The following is a 12215-nucleotide window of genomic DNA, read 5'->3' as shown; positions in this document are numbered from 1 at the left end:
TTCTCTTACTTCTTTTTGACAATCAAGAACAATGTTGAACAGTTCATTAAGCCTAGACTCGGGCTTAGCTGGCAGGTGGAAATCCACCTGATAGGTTAATTGGATTGAGATTCAACACAAACCAATTGAAAATAACCCTATGTTCGGAGAGATGATATAACATTTGTTTGATAGTACAAATTGGACTACCTCTACATATTCAAAAAAAAAATTGATGCGATGATACAAAGCCTAAATAATTGTATCATGCAGTGGCGGATCCAGCTGAAGCCTAGGAGCCCACCCTCAAATTTTGAAAAAAAAATTACCATATATGTTTCTAAATACCCAAATCTCAAATTCAATTCACTTATTTAGATTTTAATAACTATATATATGTATGGTTAATTTAATAATTATTGATTGATACATGCACACTCATACAAGAGAACAAATATTGATTGCTACACACTCGTACATGATAGAAGATTTCCACTCAATGAAAAATCGTCTAGCACAATTGAAACGATTCTTTATTCCCGATCATTTTTCAATATATAGACTTTGATGTGTAATTTAATGACTATATAAATATTTACTTAATGTAATAACTATATAGATATTTGTTTATCTCTGATCACTTTTCAGTAAATGTTCTAAAAAAATGTCGGGGGCAGTCGAACCTCTGTTAACCTTCAACTCTCTTCTTATAAATTCATACATCCCAACTAACCAAGCCCACCCTAAATTCATTTTCTAGATCGTATCATGCAGAAATTACTATCAGACACCAGGAACATTATCAGTATCAGTGCCTTGTAGTACATCAAGCGGTTCAATAGAATTAATGGAGAGCAAGGACATCTTGGCGATCTCTGAAACGGCAGCGTCTCGAACGCCGGGAACATCACTGGTCAAATCCTCATAACCAGCTTCAAAAGCGTCTCTCCAAAACCGAGTCAGCCCAATGCTTCTTCCACTGCCTTCCTGTGTATACACCTCCCACATGTGCCTCACCACTTTTTCCCTCTCCTCCACTTCCTACACAATCAAATATATTAATCAACCACCAAACTCAATCACAAAACCAAACGCCAAACAGAAATTAAGATTCATACGAGGACATCAAGATCGCCGTGGACTGGAAAATCGGTATCACCGGATAAGCGAGAAAGGTTACCGGCAGACCATTTGAGAGTGACGGAGCCAGTGAACATGGACCAGGAGGCGAGGAGCATAATTGCGAGTAAGATCCAGAATTTGCAGCTACTATTGCCCAACAGAGCGCCTTTTCTTGTTGCTTTTGTTCGTACTGACGTTGCGGCCGAGTCTTCGTCTTTCATGTTTGTTTCACTTGAACAGAGAAACAGATTCGGCAAAAAGAATTGTTTTAGATTGCGATGAAATAACGAAGTGGGATGGGAGAGTTTTTCATAAAAGTTTTGAGATCTTTTGGTTATCCAAGAAAGTCTAGTCCTCAAATGAAATAATTTTAATGATTTATTAGCTACAAAATAGATTGATACAATGATATTTAATTTAATTTTTGATATAATAGAAATGAGACCCAATATTGATTTTGTCTATTTGTGAAATGGGACCATCAAAATTGTAAACCCTAAACCTTAAATAGAAGTAAGACCTAATATTGATTTTTGTATATTTATGAATGTGGTAGATGATGCAAGCCTCAAATGAAGCCAACATGTGGACAAACAAGAGTTTATATTGTTCCCAACAAAATGGGACCATCGAAATTGTCTTCTTCTGTCAATATTTTGATCCATGCCCCAACAAAATCATACCCATGCTCCCAACAAAATAACATTATTGTGATTGCTCTAAAGGCCAATAATTGCAGCATGTATGATCAAAATAATACAAAATCAAATCCTTTTTTGTTGTACGTCCCATTGGCTCATTAATTAATCACAGCACTGGTGCCAAAAGTTGAGTAGCAACTACCAACTACATGATAGAAACTTGAAGCCAATCAAAGATTTATCACATAAATCTAATATACAAGAAGCAGTAGGTACATAAAACAAACTTAAATTTTAAAGAATTTGATAAAAAGTTTGTTGCTTGTCATCATCATCTATACATAATTGAGGTGGTGCAGATACAAAATTTCATGAGCGATTACATCAGAGATAAATACTGATCTTGTTAACGACGTATATCCATAACCAAAGTTCCTACCAGAAATGTGAAAGAACCAAAATGCACATCATCCAGACATCCACTACTTAACGGTAATTGTTCTTGGCATCCGAAAGTTAAACGTGTGTAATTCCAAAACGTCTTAGCATCAAAACTTGCTATACCCGAGATGAGCATGGCAGATCAAGATCTCAAGCAGAAAATCTAGGGACAAAGATACTGGTTTAAGATAGCAGGTGCAGCACTAGTAAAGAACAGCACTATTAGGTGCAATAGCTTGCCAAACAGAGTATCGGTGAATTCCAGAATCATAAACAGGGCATGGTACTGTTATACTAATTAGCAAGGAAGCAAAATGAAATGAGATTAATAAGTAATGTTTGAAAATTCATCAATCAACTAGTGCTATCTGGTTGGGTACACAAGTCACAGCAACATACAATTATTTAAACTTCAGTTGGAAATGGAGAGAAAAAAATAGTAGCTCAGAGTAACTTCCTTTTTCATATTATAGTGCCATTGACTAACTTATCACGGGCAGAAAAAATTATTCCCATTTCTTAACAAGGACTTAATTATCAATTTTCCCATTAGACAACATCAAATTAATCAACAAACACTGGATGATTTGAATTCTTACTTGATACAACTCAACCTATTAATTTAAAATAATTTCTGCAAAAAAACTAACTCACAACAACATACTGCTCTTTTACACCCCACTAGAAGTTGCACAAACATCCATTACTTGGTTCCAAACCAGAACATGTCTTTGTATATAGAACACTTTTTTTTTATAAACTGTATATAGAACACTTGGTTTCTTTTGAAAAAAATACAAAATATTTAAGCTCACCAAACACACAGAATTATTGCCCAAATGTAAAGAACAGTTGTAGACAATCAACTTGTTACTAGGATAACAGACAAGTATTGCAAAGAATGCTAAAAACTTAATAGGAAAAACCATTCTAGAAATAATTCTATGTTTTAAAGGAAATTTTATTAGAAAGAATACTAATTGCTATCATAAGTTAGGTACATCAAGTCCTGCTCAGAAGCTGTACAAACAGATCATAGACAAGTCTCATACGTCCAGACATAATTAAGCAAACTTCATCACCGCAGGCTGATCAAATCAACACCAACATTTTATTGTATTTCTGTTAATCAAACAATCATGAAAATCCATAATCTTTAGTCTTTTTTGAAGACTAAAACAGGAGTAATATAATAAAAAAGGATGTTAAGAATAACAAAAACAACTATCATCATTACATGCATTTTCCCAACCAGAAGAAAACATTGAAACAAAACCTCAGAGAAATTCCACAAGTGGAATATTGCAGACAATCGACATGGCATCAGTTCCGACCGCCCGTCTGCCTTTTCTCATCATTGATGGCTCCTAGATTTATATTCAACACTTAAAATCTAGACCACATTCTAACTCCACAAAACATAATTGCTGAACCATAAACATCTAATTCATCTCAAGTACTAATGCAAAAAGCCATAAAAAACACCGACAGAGAAAGCTAAAATGAAAGAACAAAAGCATATCACTTCGATCACAGACTGCAACAAGCAACGAAAATAAGACTACTAATGGCATCAGATAATAAGCGGAGTTGTAGTCAACACAGATACTTCAGTGTGTAGCATAAGAATTGATCATCACATGCCAATTTTTCAAGCAAAAACATCCAAAATAATCGAATCCCCAAACGAACACAAAAATTGAATACGCAATAGAAGTAAATCTCGATAGGTCCATTTGACGCCAAAGCAACAAAGACATGCAATGGGCTGGTAAGCCAACCTTTCATTGTGCGCATCCGCTATATCTCCTTTAGCATTGAATCTGCAACATCAGGAGAGGATAAAACAGATGCAAAACCTGGGAACAATAATTGGGAATCCCGATACAAATTGAATACACAAACACGAACATAAAAAATTGAAACAAGGAATTCAAGAAGAAATCTACATAAACTTGACGTGAAAACGTCGACGGCGAGCTGGGATGAGGGATCGAGACGGCTATTCTTTAAATAGGGTTTCAAAAATTAGGGTTCGAAACACGCAGTGAATCGGGTTAGGCCATTGGGGGTAAAAATTGACTAGGCCATCTATTTGGGCCCAGTTCCTTTGGTATTTAAGAGGCCCTTGAATAAAGGCTTGATTCTTTAAAGTGGTGCAGACTGTGGGCCGATGCGTATTATCCGCGCCGCCTTACTTTCGTCCTTCGGGATAGGCCCAATAGTTCTATTTCATAAGCGATCTCTCTCTATTTGGGCCTTTAGTATCTACAGAGCTGACCAAAAACTAAAAAGGCCATAGCCATCATATTGAATGGGATCCCGGTATGGCTATACAAATTAGCAAGATAATCAAATCGACCAATAACTGAATTTTCTGGTCGGTTGATAAATAAATATTTTTTAATAGAATCGACTAATAACCGAAATAATCGTTGATAGCGTAATCCACCATCTGTTCGATTAAATTCATGTCAAAAAATTTAACAAAACCCCAATTGTTTACACTCTTAGATCCAAGGGCTTTGTAATTCCTCAAGTCTATAATTTACATCCAACGATTTGAGAGGTGTATCACAATATCACATCACTTTGCTAAATTTTATCCATACCATGCCACTATCAAATTATTTCAGCACCATTAGATGCGAATTTGAGAATTTGTCAAATTCCAGAGTTTCTCAATCCTATTGAACGAGGCTTGCAAGACACAGCGATCCTTCAATATCTTTACTACCCCTGGCAATGAAATATATAACAACAAAAAAAATTGTCTGAAAACAGAACAAATTAGTCTTATTCTCCTATTCTTCTTCTCTTTTTTTGGCAATTTCAGTGAGCACATAGTAAAAAGAATATTCCAATGTTCGACAGATGTATATGTACAAGCAGATTTGAGTTGTCTTGTCTTCTGAGATCATATAAAACAATGGATTAGTGTTCAGTTCCTTCTTCTCTCTTGAGATCAGCTGGAGGCAAGAAGCAGTCCATGGACAACCCACAAATATTAAAATCGACCTCTTCAATCCTCCATGTCTCTTCAATCTTCCTCTTGTGATTATGCGACTCCCCGTACCTATACAATGTTGCAACAGTCTTTCCACAATGTGCTATGTTAATGCCATCAATGTATTTGTAATCTCCGATTACTGATTCTATGGTTGTTTCCCAGAAAACGCTGTCGTTCCCTCGGGGATTCTTCATCCTCACTAGCTTTGTGTCCTCGAATTTTACAAGAAGTCCTGTTCTCTGGCTGAAGTAACCCCAGATTTTATGGTGGACTATATCAGTGTTTGGTGAGCTTTGCACTTTCAGGATGTTTGATGGAGTCTCAAGCTTCAGCATAAAACATTCTTCACCATTTACGGAATTTTCTCCGATGCATACAGCTTCCAGAAACAAATTTGCTATGCACCTTGGATCCAATCCCTATTAATTAATTCAGTCTGTTAACTTTGAATTCATACATCAAACAATAATGCAAAAATCTTCAAATGTTACCTGAAAGAACTTGCGTAGGGGACGGGGAGGGCCTCGATTGGCGTGGCCGGGTTGAGAAAACGATTGATTCCAAGCAACCTTGCCATCGCTGCCTGCGCTGATCTTGTACCCGGAAACAACTAGTTCCAAGAACCACAAGTCTGGATTCTTTTGCCATAACACAAACCCACCAACCTCAACATTGCCTCTGGTGTGAATGCTATCATCGCCCTGGTGCATCTCGGACCCTGCCATCTTCACCTGCCCTATTGCATACATACTTTTCAATGAATTCAATGCTGCTAATCCTCCTGTCGCAGCTACATATTGCTGTACTATGTACTTCGCCGTCGAAGCCTCCTGTACCAACAATACAATTTCATTTTCAATCAGGTCTAAATGCCTCTTAGCTTCATGAATGAACGATATATCATGTGATTTATATATGTATTACTTACAATAGAACAATATTTGAGGGGGACGGTGAGGGCGTGATCGGTTTGGACCTGAAAGGGGATGAGAGGAGACCCAACAAGCTTGAGCAATGCCATGAACTCATTGTTTGATTTGGCCTGTAAATGCGTCGATTTATCGGCAGATTGAGCTTTCATTAAGGCACGCATGTTCTGCCAACGCAGGCCAGCACTGCTGCCCATGTTGTTGAACATCTCTTCAGGAACTGGAACCTCCAAGACGGTATCGAGCCCATCTTCCCTATCAACATTGGGACACCATTTCCTCATCTAAAATGTACAGATTTGTTGTCAATTGGATAGACCAAGAAATAGAGAACAGAAAAGGAGAGAGAGAGAAGGAATCCAATGAATAAATGGACGCCTTCCCTATTCTCATACAAAACTGGTTTTTCTGGTTGATTGAGTGGAGGTGTTGGGTATAGAAAATTGGGAGGGAGGGAGGGAGGTAAGGTGGTTTCTGTTATCAAAGGTAGACCTTAAGCGTAGGTGTCATGCGGGCACGATTTTAGCATATGGGTATAGATAGTTCAAGTGTTCAACGATTTGTCCTGTAACTCCTCAAGGGTATTTTGGGGACGAAATTTTTGTTTCATTGATGTGGCAGGCCAGGATTGGATAAAGGGCTTTATTCCTGTTGAGACTAGGGATGGCAATTTGTGCCCGACCCACCCCGATCCGCACGGATTTTCTCCGATCCGAGACTTGTGCGGGGCGGGGATGGGGGCAAAAATTTTCAACCCGCGCGGGGACGGGGCGGGGGCGGATTTGCCTCCCGCTCCGACCCGACCCGCCTCGCACACCCACCCCGCAATCCGCCCCGCACCCCGCCCCGCAATAAATGTTTATGTACATAATATATATATATATAAGATTTCTTTTATAATATAGATAAATATTTGTTTATCTAAACAATTATTAATTTGATATTATTATTAAAATCAAAGTAACCCCTAAACTTCTTTAATAAGATTTAAGTACTTAAACATTAAAACCCTATACATAATATTTACAATATTCCTATACTCTTAATTAGATTGATTATTGAATAAATATTGATAAAAACATAAAACCCTAAATCTTAAATTAAATATAGTCTACTCCTAATTCAATTGAAGTGATGTTGATAAAAAATAATTTAAGATTCCTAAACCCTAACTTAAATTGACTTGATTTGAACACATTGATTCTAATATAGTAATAAACTAATAATGTCAAAATAGAGATTTGAATGCTTAGTTTTAATCCAATATAAATAATCTCTAAACCCTAAACACTAAATAATCCATGAACCCTAAACCATTAAATCTAAGTACTAAATAATTCATAAACCCTAACCCCTAAAGCTGAGCGCTAAACCCTAAACCATATAATTAATAAAATATAAATAATCCTTAAACCCTAAGTCAATTCAATTGATATTGATAAAAATATAGGACCCTAAATCTTAAGTTAAATGTGACCCTATACTCCCAAATCCTAATCTCCAAAACCCTAAAGGTTCTAAACCCTAAACCCCAAATCCTTAAATACCCTAAATCTTTAAACCCTAAAGGCTTTAAACCCTAAACCCCAAAACCCTAAAGACTCTAAACCCTAAAGGCTTTGAACCCTAAACCCTAAAGGCTTTGAACCCTAAACCTAAGCACTAAACCCTAAAGCCATAATATGACCCTCTACTCATTAATGTTGATAAAATCTTTAAGACCCTAAGATTTTATAAAATAAAGTATAAAATTAAACAATTTAAAACTATAGATGTGTAGAATATAAACTTTAAAATCAATACCATTAAGTAAAACTAAAATTATTTAATGGTGTCAAAAATATAATAGGTGGTATGTAAAGATAATAATTTAATTAGTTGGCAAATGTAGCATGAAAATAGCTTGAGCTTGTTGGTTAGTTCATTACTTTCCCACTTAGAAGTCCTAGGTTCGAATCATAGAGTTGCAATTTATTTTTACAATTTTCAAAGATGTTGAATAGGGGACCATGATCCGCCCCCGCCCCGCTCCGTTGCCATCCCTACTTTTGACTAGTTACCGTTGCCATCCCTACTTTTGACTAGTTAGATAGAAGAAGAACACATGAAAATGTTGGGTAATTTAGACTTTCTCAATTCTTCATGACTTTAAGTTGACCACTACATAAGAAGGAAAATTTCATGACTTTAAGTTGACCACTACATAAGAAGGAAAATTTCATGACTTTAAGTTGACCACTACATAAGAAGGAAAATTTGCAGATGGATACCTGCATGCTCTGTATTGGTACCAGGCTGTTCCAATTAACTTCATGAAATAAAGGGATTTTACCAATTCAAAGTCCTCCCATTAAGCAGGGACACTGGAGAGGAGAGACATTTAGATCAGTGGACCATTTTCTGTTCCAACAGATAGACATTTCTCATTAAATTTACAAAAATCCCCCTTTTGCATGAGCTCGACGTGCCTTATATGGTCCGGAGAGGCTTACTTGTCTTATACTAGTTTAGTTGCTTTATCTGTTTTGGGTTTCATCACTTGTTACTTTCCTAGTTAGAGACCAACGTCTAGGGGCTAACGTGGGATTTGCTGAAGGACCTACTGGTTTAGGTAAATATCTAATGCGTTCCTCGACCGGAAAAGTTATTTTTGGAGGTGAAACTATACGTTTTTGGGATTTACATACTTCCTAGTTAGAACCTCTAAGGGGTCCCAATGGTTTGAACTTGAGTAAGCTCAAAAAAGACATACAATCTCGGCAAGAACGAGTGAACGACATTCCGTGAAATATAGGGCCCATGCCCAGTTGCGCTCCTTAAATTTTGTGGGTGGCGTAGTGAGCCACTGAGATCAATGCAGTCAATTATGTTTCTCGTATAAGTTGGTTAGCTATCTCTCATTTTGTTGACACTGTTAAGACTTATATCACATCGAATTGACATAACTCAACCGAATAATATATGAGTAAATCTCTAGACTTTCTCACACACCCAAGCGTTTTCTGAACCTAAGAACATGGTAACGACCGAAGAATAACAAAGCACGGACAATATTGGTATGTAGTGTTTGAGCTGAATATTCTAAGGAATACATCATTTAAAGTTTTCAATTGTAAGAATTGGCTGTGGTTGAAGTTTGTTAGCCTTGGCTGAAATAGCGAAAATTGAGTTCGTGAGGGGTGACGTCAATGGTTGTGCAGCTGTGTTTCAACTTTCAATATATTAGTATGATTATGATAAAGAAGGTTTTATAAATTCCTGTTTATGTCTCATTGGCTCAAACTCATGTCCACATGTAAGAAAATCTGCAACTCTTGCTGCCAGGATCATGACATGAATTTGTCAATTTTTTTTAATTCCAGAATCGCAAATGTATTCAACCAAAAACAACAGAGTTCCTGGGTTTTTAATGTTTTGTGGTTTGGACGTTTTCGTTGAAGGTTTCAAGATGGGGCTGGAGACAACCTTGTCCTTTTCAGTTGAGGAATTTGAACTTAGATTTCTCCTGAGGTTTGGCCTCTAGTTTCTGGTGCTGAGAATGACTACTTCGATATACAAAATTGCTTTGAAGTAATGACAGTTTTAACCTAACTTTGGCTCACTCAAGGCTCCAACCAAAATTGGGTTAAGTAGCTTGGGTTGAGCTGGTGAAATTGACTATGATAACTCCTTGTCACAAGTTCAACTCCCACGTCCAGTAGTTTCGGTCTCGTTCTCCCCTTACATGTTTTGACCCAATCTTACATGTCATCAGTGTGGAGTAAATTGGGTTGGTGACCCCAATTTAGAGCCGACCCCATTGTGCCTATCCGGTGAGCATGTTAAGCTAAAGAATTCTTGGTTACCAAAAAAAGGTCGACAGTACATTGCTCTCAGTTCTTAATGAAATCATTAGGAGCTAGGACACAGGACATCCAAGACTCTTGGAAGACCATCTTCAAATTACAAATATTTTTCTATAACCCCCTTACACCTCACCAGAGAATTTCTGAGAAATTCTATTGTACATCTCATATACTAGAACAATACATCATCACTTGGATTTGGTCATTGGACCAGCCTTAGGTCCTATTCTCATTTTTAATTTTAAAACACAAACAGCACGAGCCCTGAATCACAACGGCCGGCCTCTCCTTACTATAAATGGCCTGGCATTTGGTCGAACACTGAGAGAACCCAGTCGACGAATCCAGTCCCATAGATGGCTAAGGGCTTCAAGCTTAAACTCTCTCGCGTTATACCTTCACTTCAATTCTGTCGACACAAACACCCTTCCACTTTCCCTGAAAATCCCATAATTGCAAAATACAGGCCATCTCCGGTGAACCCCAAAACTCGTGAAATTGCTTACCCTAACGTTCCTGCTCCACCTCCATCTACCCCGGAAGATTCGTTCGTCAAATGTCGCGTGTTCAACAAGATCGCATATGTTGGCTGTGGAAGCGGATCGAGCACATGCATTGAGCATTCATCCTCTGAATATTGCAGTTCTGAGTCAATAGAACCGCGATACGTAATTAATTACGAACCCGAGCCTCGCCGGAAAACCTTCAGTGAAACGGCATTTCCCGGTGAGACTAACAGCGATACATCACAAATTTCAGTGACCAGAAGGAAATGTAAAAAGAAAGGGAATGAAAACGGCTGGTTTAGCAGCGAAGAAGAGGAAACCGAAGAGAGTACTGAATCTATACAATCTTCTTCCATGACTTTCTCGAATAATTCCTCTTATGATTTCAATCAAGCAATTGAGATCACAATGGCGAAATCCGATACCGATGAATGCAGGCCTACGAAAAACAAGAAAGGCAACGTAAAGAAGATCCAGAAGCTGAAACGCCACGTTTCGTTTTCCAAGGGAAAGATATTGAAGAACGAGTCTCAGGTGAGGGTAATGAGGCAGCGAAAGACTATTATACCGTGCGCGGTGGAAGGGAAGGTGAAGGAGAGCGTGGCGGTGGTGAAGAAATCGGTGGATCCGTACGAGGACTTCAAGATGTCAATGTTGGAGATGATATTGGAGAAGCAAATGTTCGAGGCCAATGATTTGGAGCAGCTATTGCAGTGCTTTTTGTCTTTGAATTCGAGGCAGTATCATGTCGTGATCGTGGAGGCTTTCAAGGAGATTTGGGAGGTTTTGTTTAGTGATGGATGAGATCCTTTTTTTTTGCGAAGGTGATGGATGAGATCCTTGTATAAAAAGCATGGAGGAGATTGAATTTTCTTTTTCATTATTATTATTTTTTTACAATATGTATACTATTACTTGGTAATAATATGTTGTTTTCACTTTTTTTAAATTTTAACTTTGTTTCTTTGAGGTGTTCAAAAATTAAAATTTAAGGTTCTCAAAAACGAATTAAAATTTAAAACTACGTGATTCGCTATGTATATAGGGTCAAAATGTATAACAAAGTGTATAGCCTTTAAAAACCCAAGGGGTTGGCCAGGTAGATTCTTGATATTCTATGTAAATCCGTGAGTACTAGGTTGAAATTAGGATTGGTTAAAAATTGGTTCTTGGTCGGTTCCAGATCGGACAACATCACGTGTTTACGAAATATTTACCTGTCCGGATTGATTGGATTTCGAACGTACGCCAAATCCTAATTGATTTAAATCAAGACAAGTAAATCGGACAATATCCTAATCTGGATTGGGGTCCAGACAATTAAAATCAGACCAGATTTCTATGTTTAGACATGAACCCGGACCAGACAAAGTTTTGCCACCCATAGTTGAAACCTCTCTCCAACACTTTGAGACCACATCCCCTGATAGAATGCCTACACATCACATCCCCTGATAGAATACCTACAAATGCCTACACATCCCCTGATAGAATGCCTACAAAGCATCCTGATCCCGTATAGGGAAACTTCCGACTATGCGACAAAGGTCCTATGATACCAAAAAAACTCCCGACCATATAATGCACGGGTCTAGAGATTTACTCCGCCAGGGTGAGCCCAAAGGACTTTGCCTTGGAGAGGTTCCACGATACCAAATAAAAAATGTGGTGCACAACTAACATACGACTTTTTCTATTTTCTCAAGCCTCGCATTACCAGCTCACTAGCCTGGAATTTCACC

At 37.7% G+C, this 12215-nt stretch overlaps 3 protein-coding genes, 1 long non-coding RNA gene and 1 other non-coding gene across 5 annotated transcripts; 1 reads left to right on the top strand and 4 right to left on the bottom strand.

Moving 5' to 3' along the window:
• Window positions 1–125: 125 nt before the first annotated feature.
• Window positions 126–1455, bottom strand: LOC120009805. The gene is made up of 3 exons (XM_038860512.1): window positions 1098–1455; window positions 743–1020; window positions 126–241 (listed from the first exon to the last, which is right to left on the bottom strand). Exons 1-2 carry the CDS (start codon window positions 1320–1322, stop codon window positions 763–765), a joined length of 483 nt encoding a protein of 160 aa, XP_038716440.1. The 5' UTR covers window positions 1323–1455; the 3' UTR covers window positions 126–241; window positions 743–762.
• Window positions 1456–1962: 507 nt separating this feature from the next.
• Window positions 1963–4240, bottom strand: LOC120008603. The gene is made up of 2 exons (XR_005470540.1): window positions 3965–4240; window positions 1963–2346 (listed from the first exon to the last, which is right to left on the bottom strand). It is a non-coding gene; the product is annotated as an uncharacterized LOC120008603 (long non-coding RNA).
• On the bottom strand, window positions 3750–3831 carry LOC120010006. The gene has a single exon (XR_005470793.1). It is a non-coding gene; the product is annotated as a small nucleolar RNA R16 (small nucleolar RNA).
• An 877-nt stretch (window positions 4241–5117) lies between the features above and the next one.
• On the bottom strand, window positions 5118–6406 carry LOC120008827. Its single transcript, XM_038859188.1, has 3 exons — window positions 6122–6406; window positions 5685–6023; window positions 5118–5612 (listed from the first exon to the last, which is right to left on the bottom strand). Exons 1-3 carry the CDS (start codon window positions 6404–6406, stop codon window positions 5118–5120), a joined length of 1119 nt encoding a protein of 372 aa, XP_038715116.1.
• Window positions 6407–10323: 3917 nt separating this feature from the next.
• LOC120008826 (transcription repressor OFP7-like) lies at window positions 10324–11277 on the top strand. Its single transcript, XM_038859187.1, has one exon. It carries the CDS (start codon window positions 10324–10326, stop codon window positions 11275–11277), a length of 954 nt encoding a protein of 317 aa, XP_038715115.1.
• The last annotated feature ends 938 nt before the right edge of the window (window positions 11278–12215 follow it).

This window comes from Tripterygium wilfordii, chromosome 11 (genome assembly GCF_013401445.1).
Source record: "Tripterygium wilfordii isolate XIE 37 chromosome 11, ASM1340144v1, whole genome shotgun sequence".
Classification (NCBI taxonomy): domain Eukaryota; kingdom Viridiplantae; phylum Streptophyta; class Magnoliopsida; order Celastrales; family Celastraceae; genus Tripterygium; species Tripterygium wilfordii.
The sequence above is the reverse complement of the archived record's forward strand: the minus strand, read 5'-3'. Positions and strand labels throughout refer to the sequence as shown.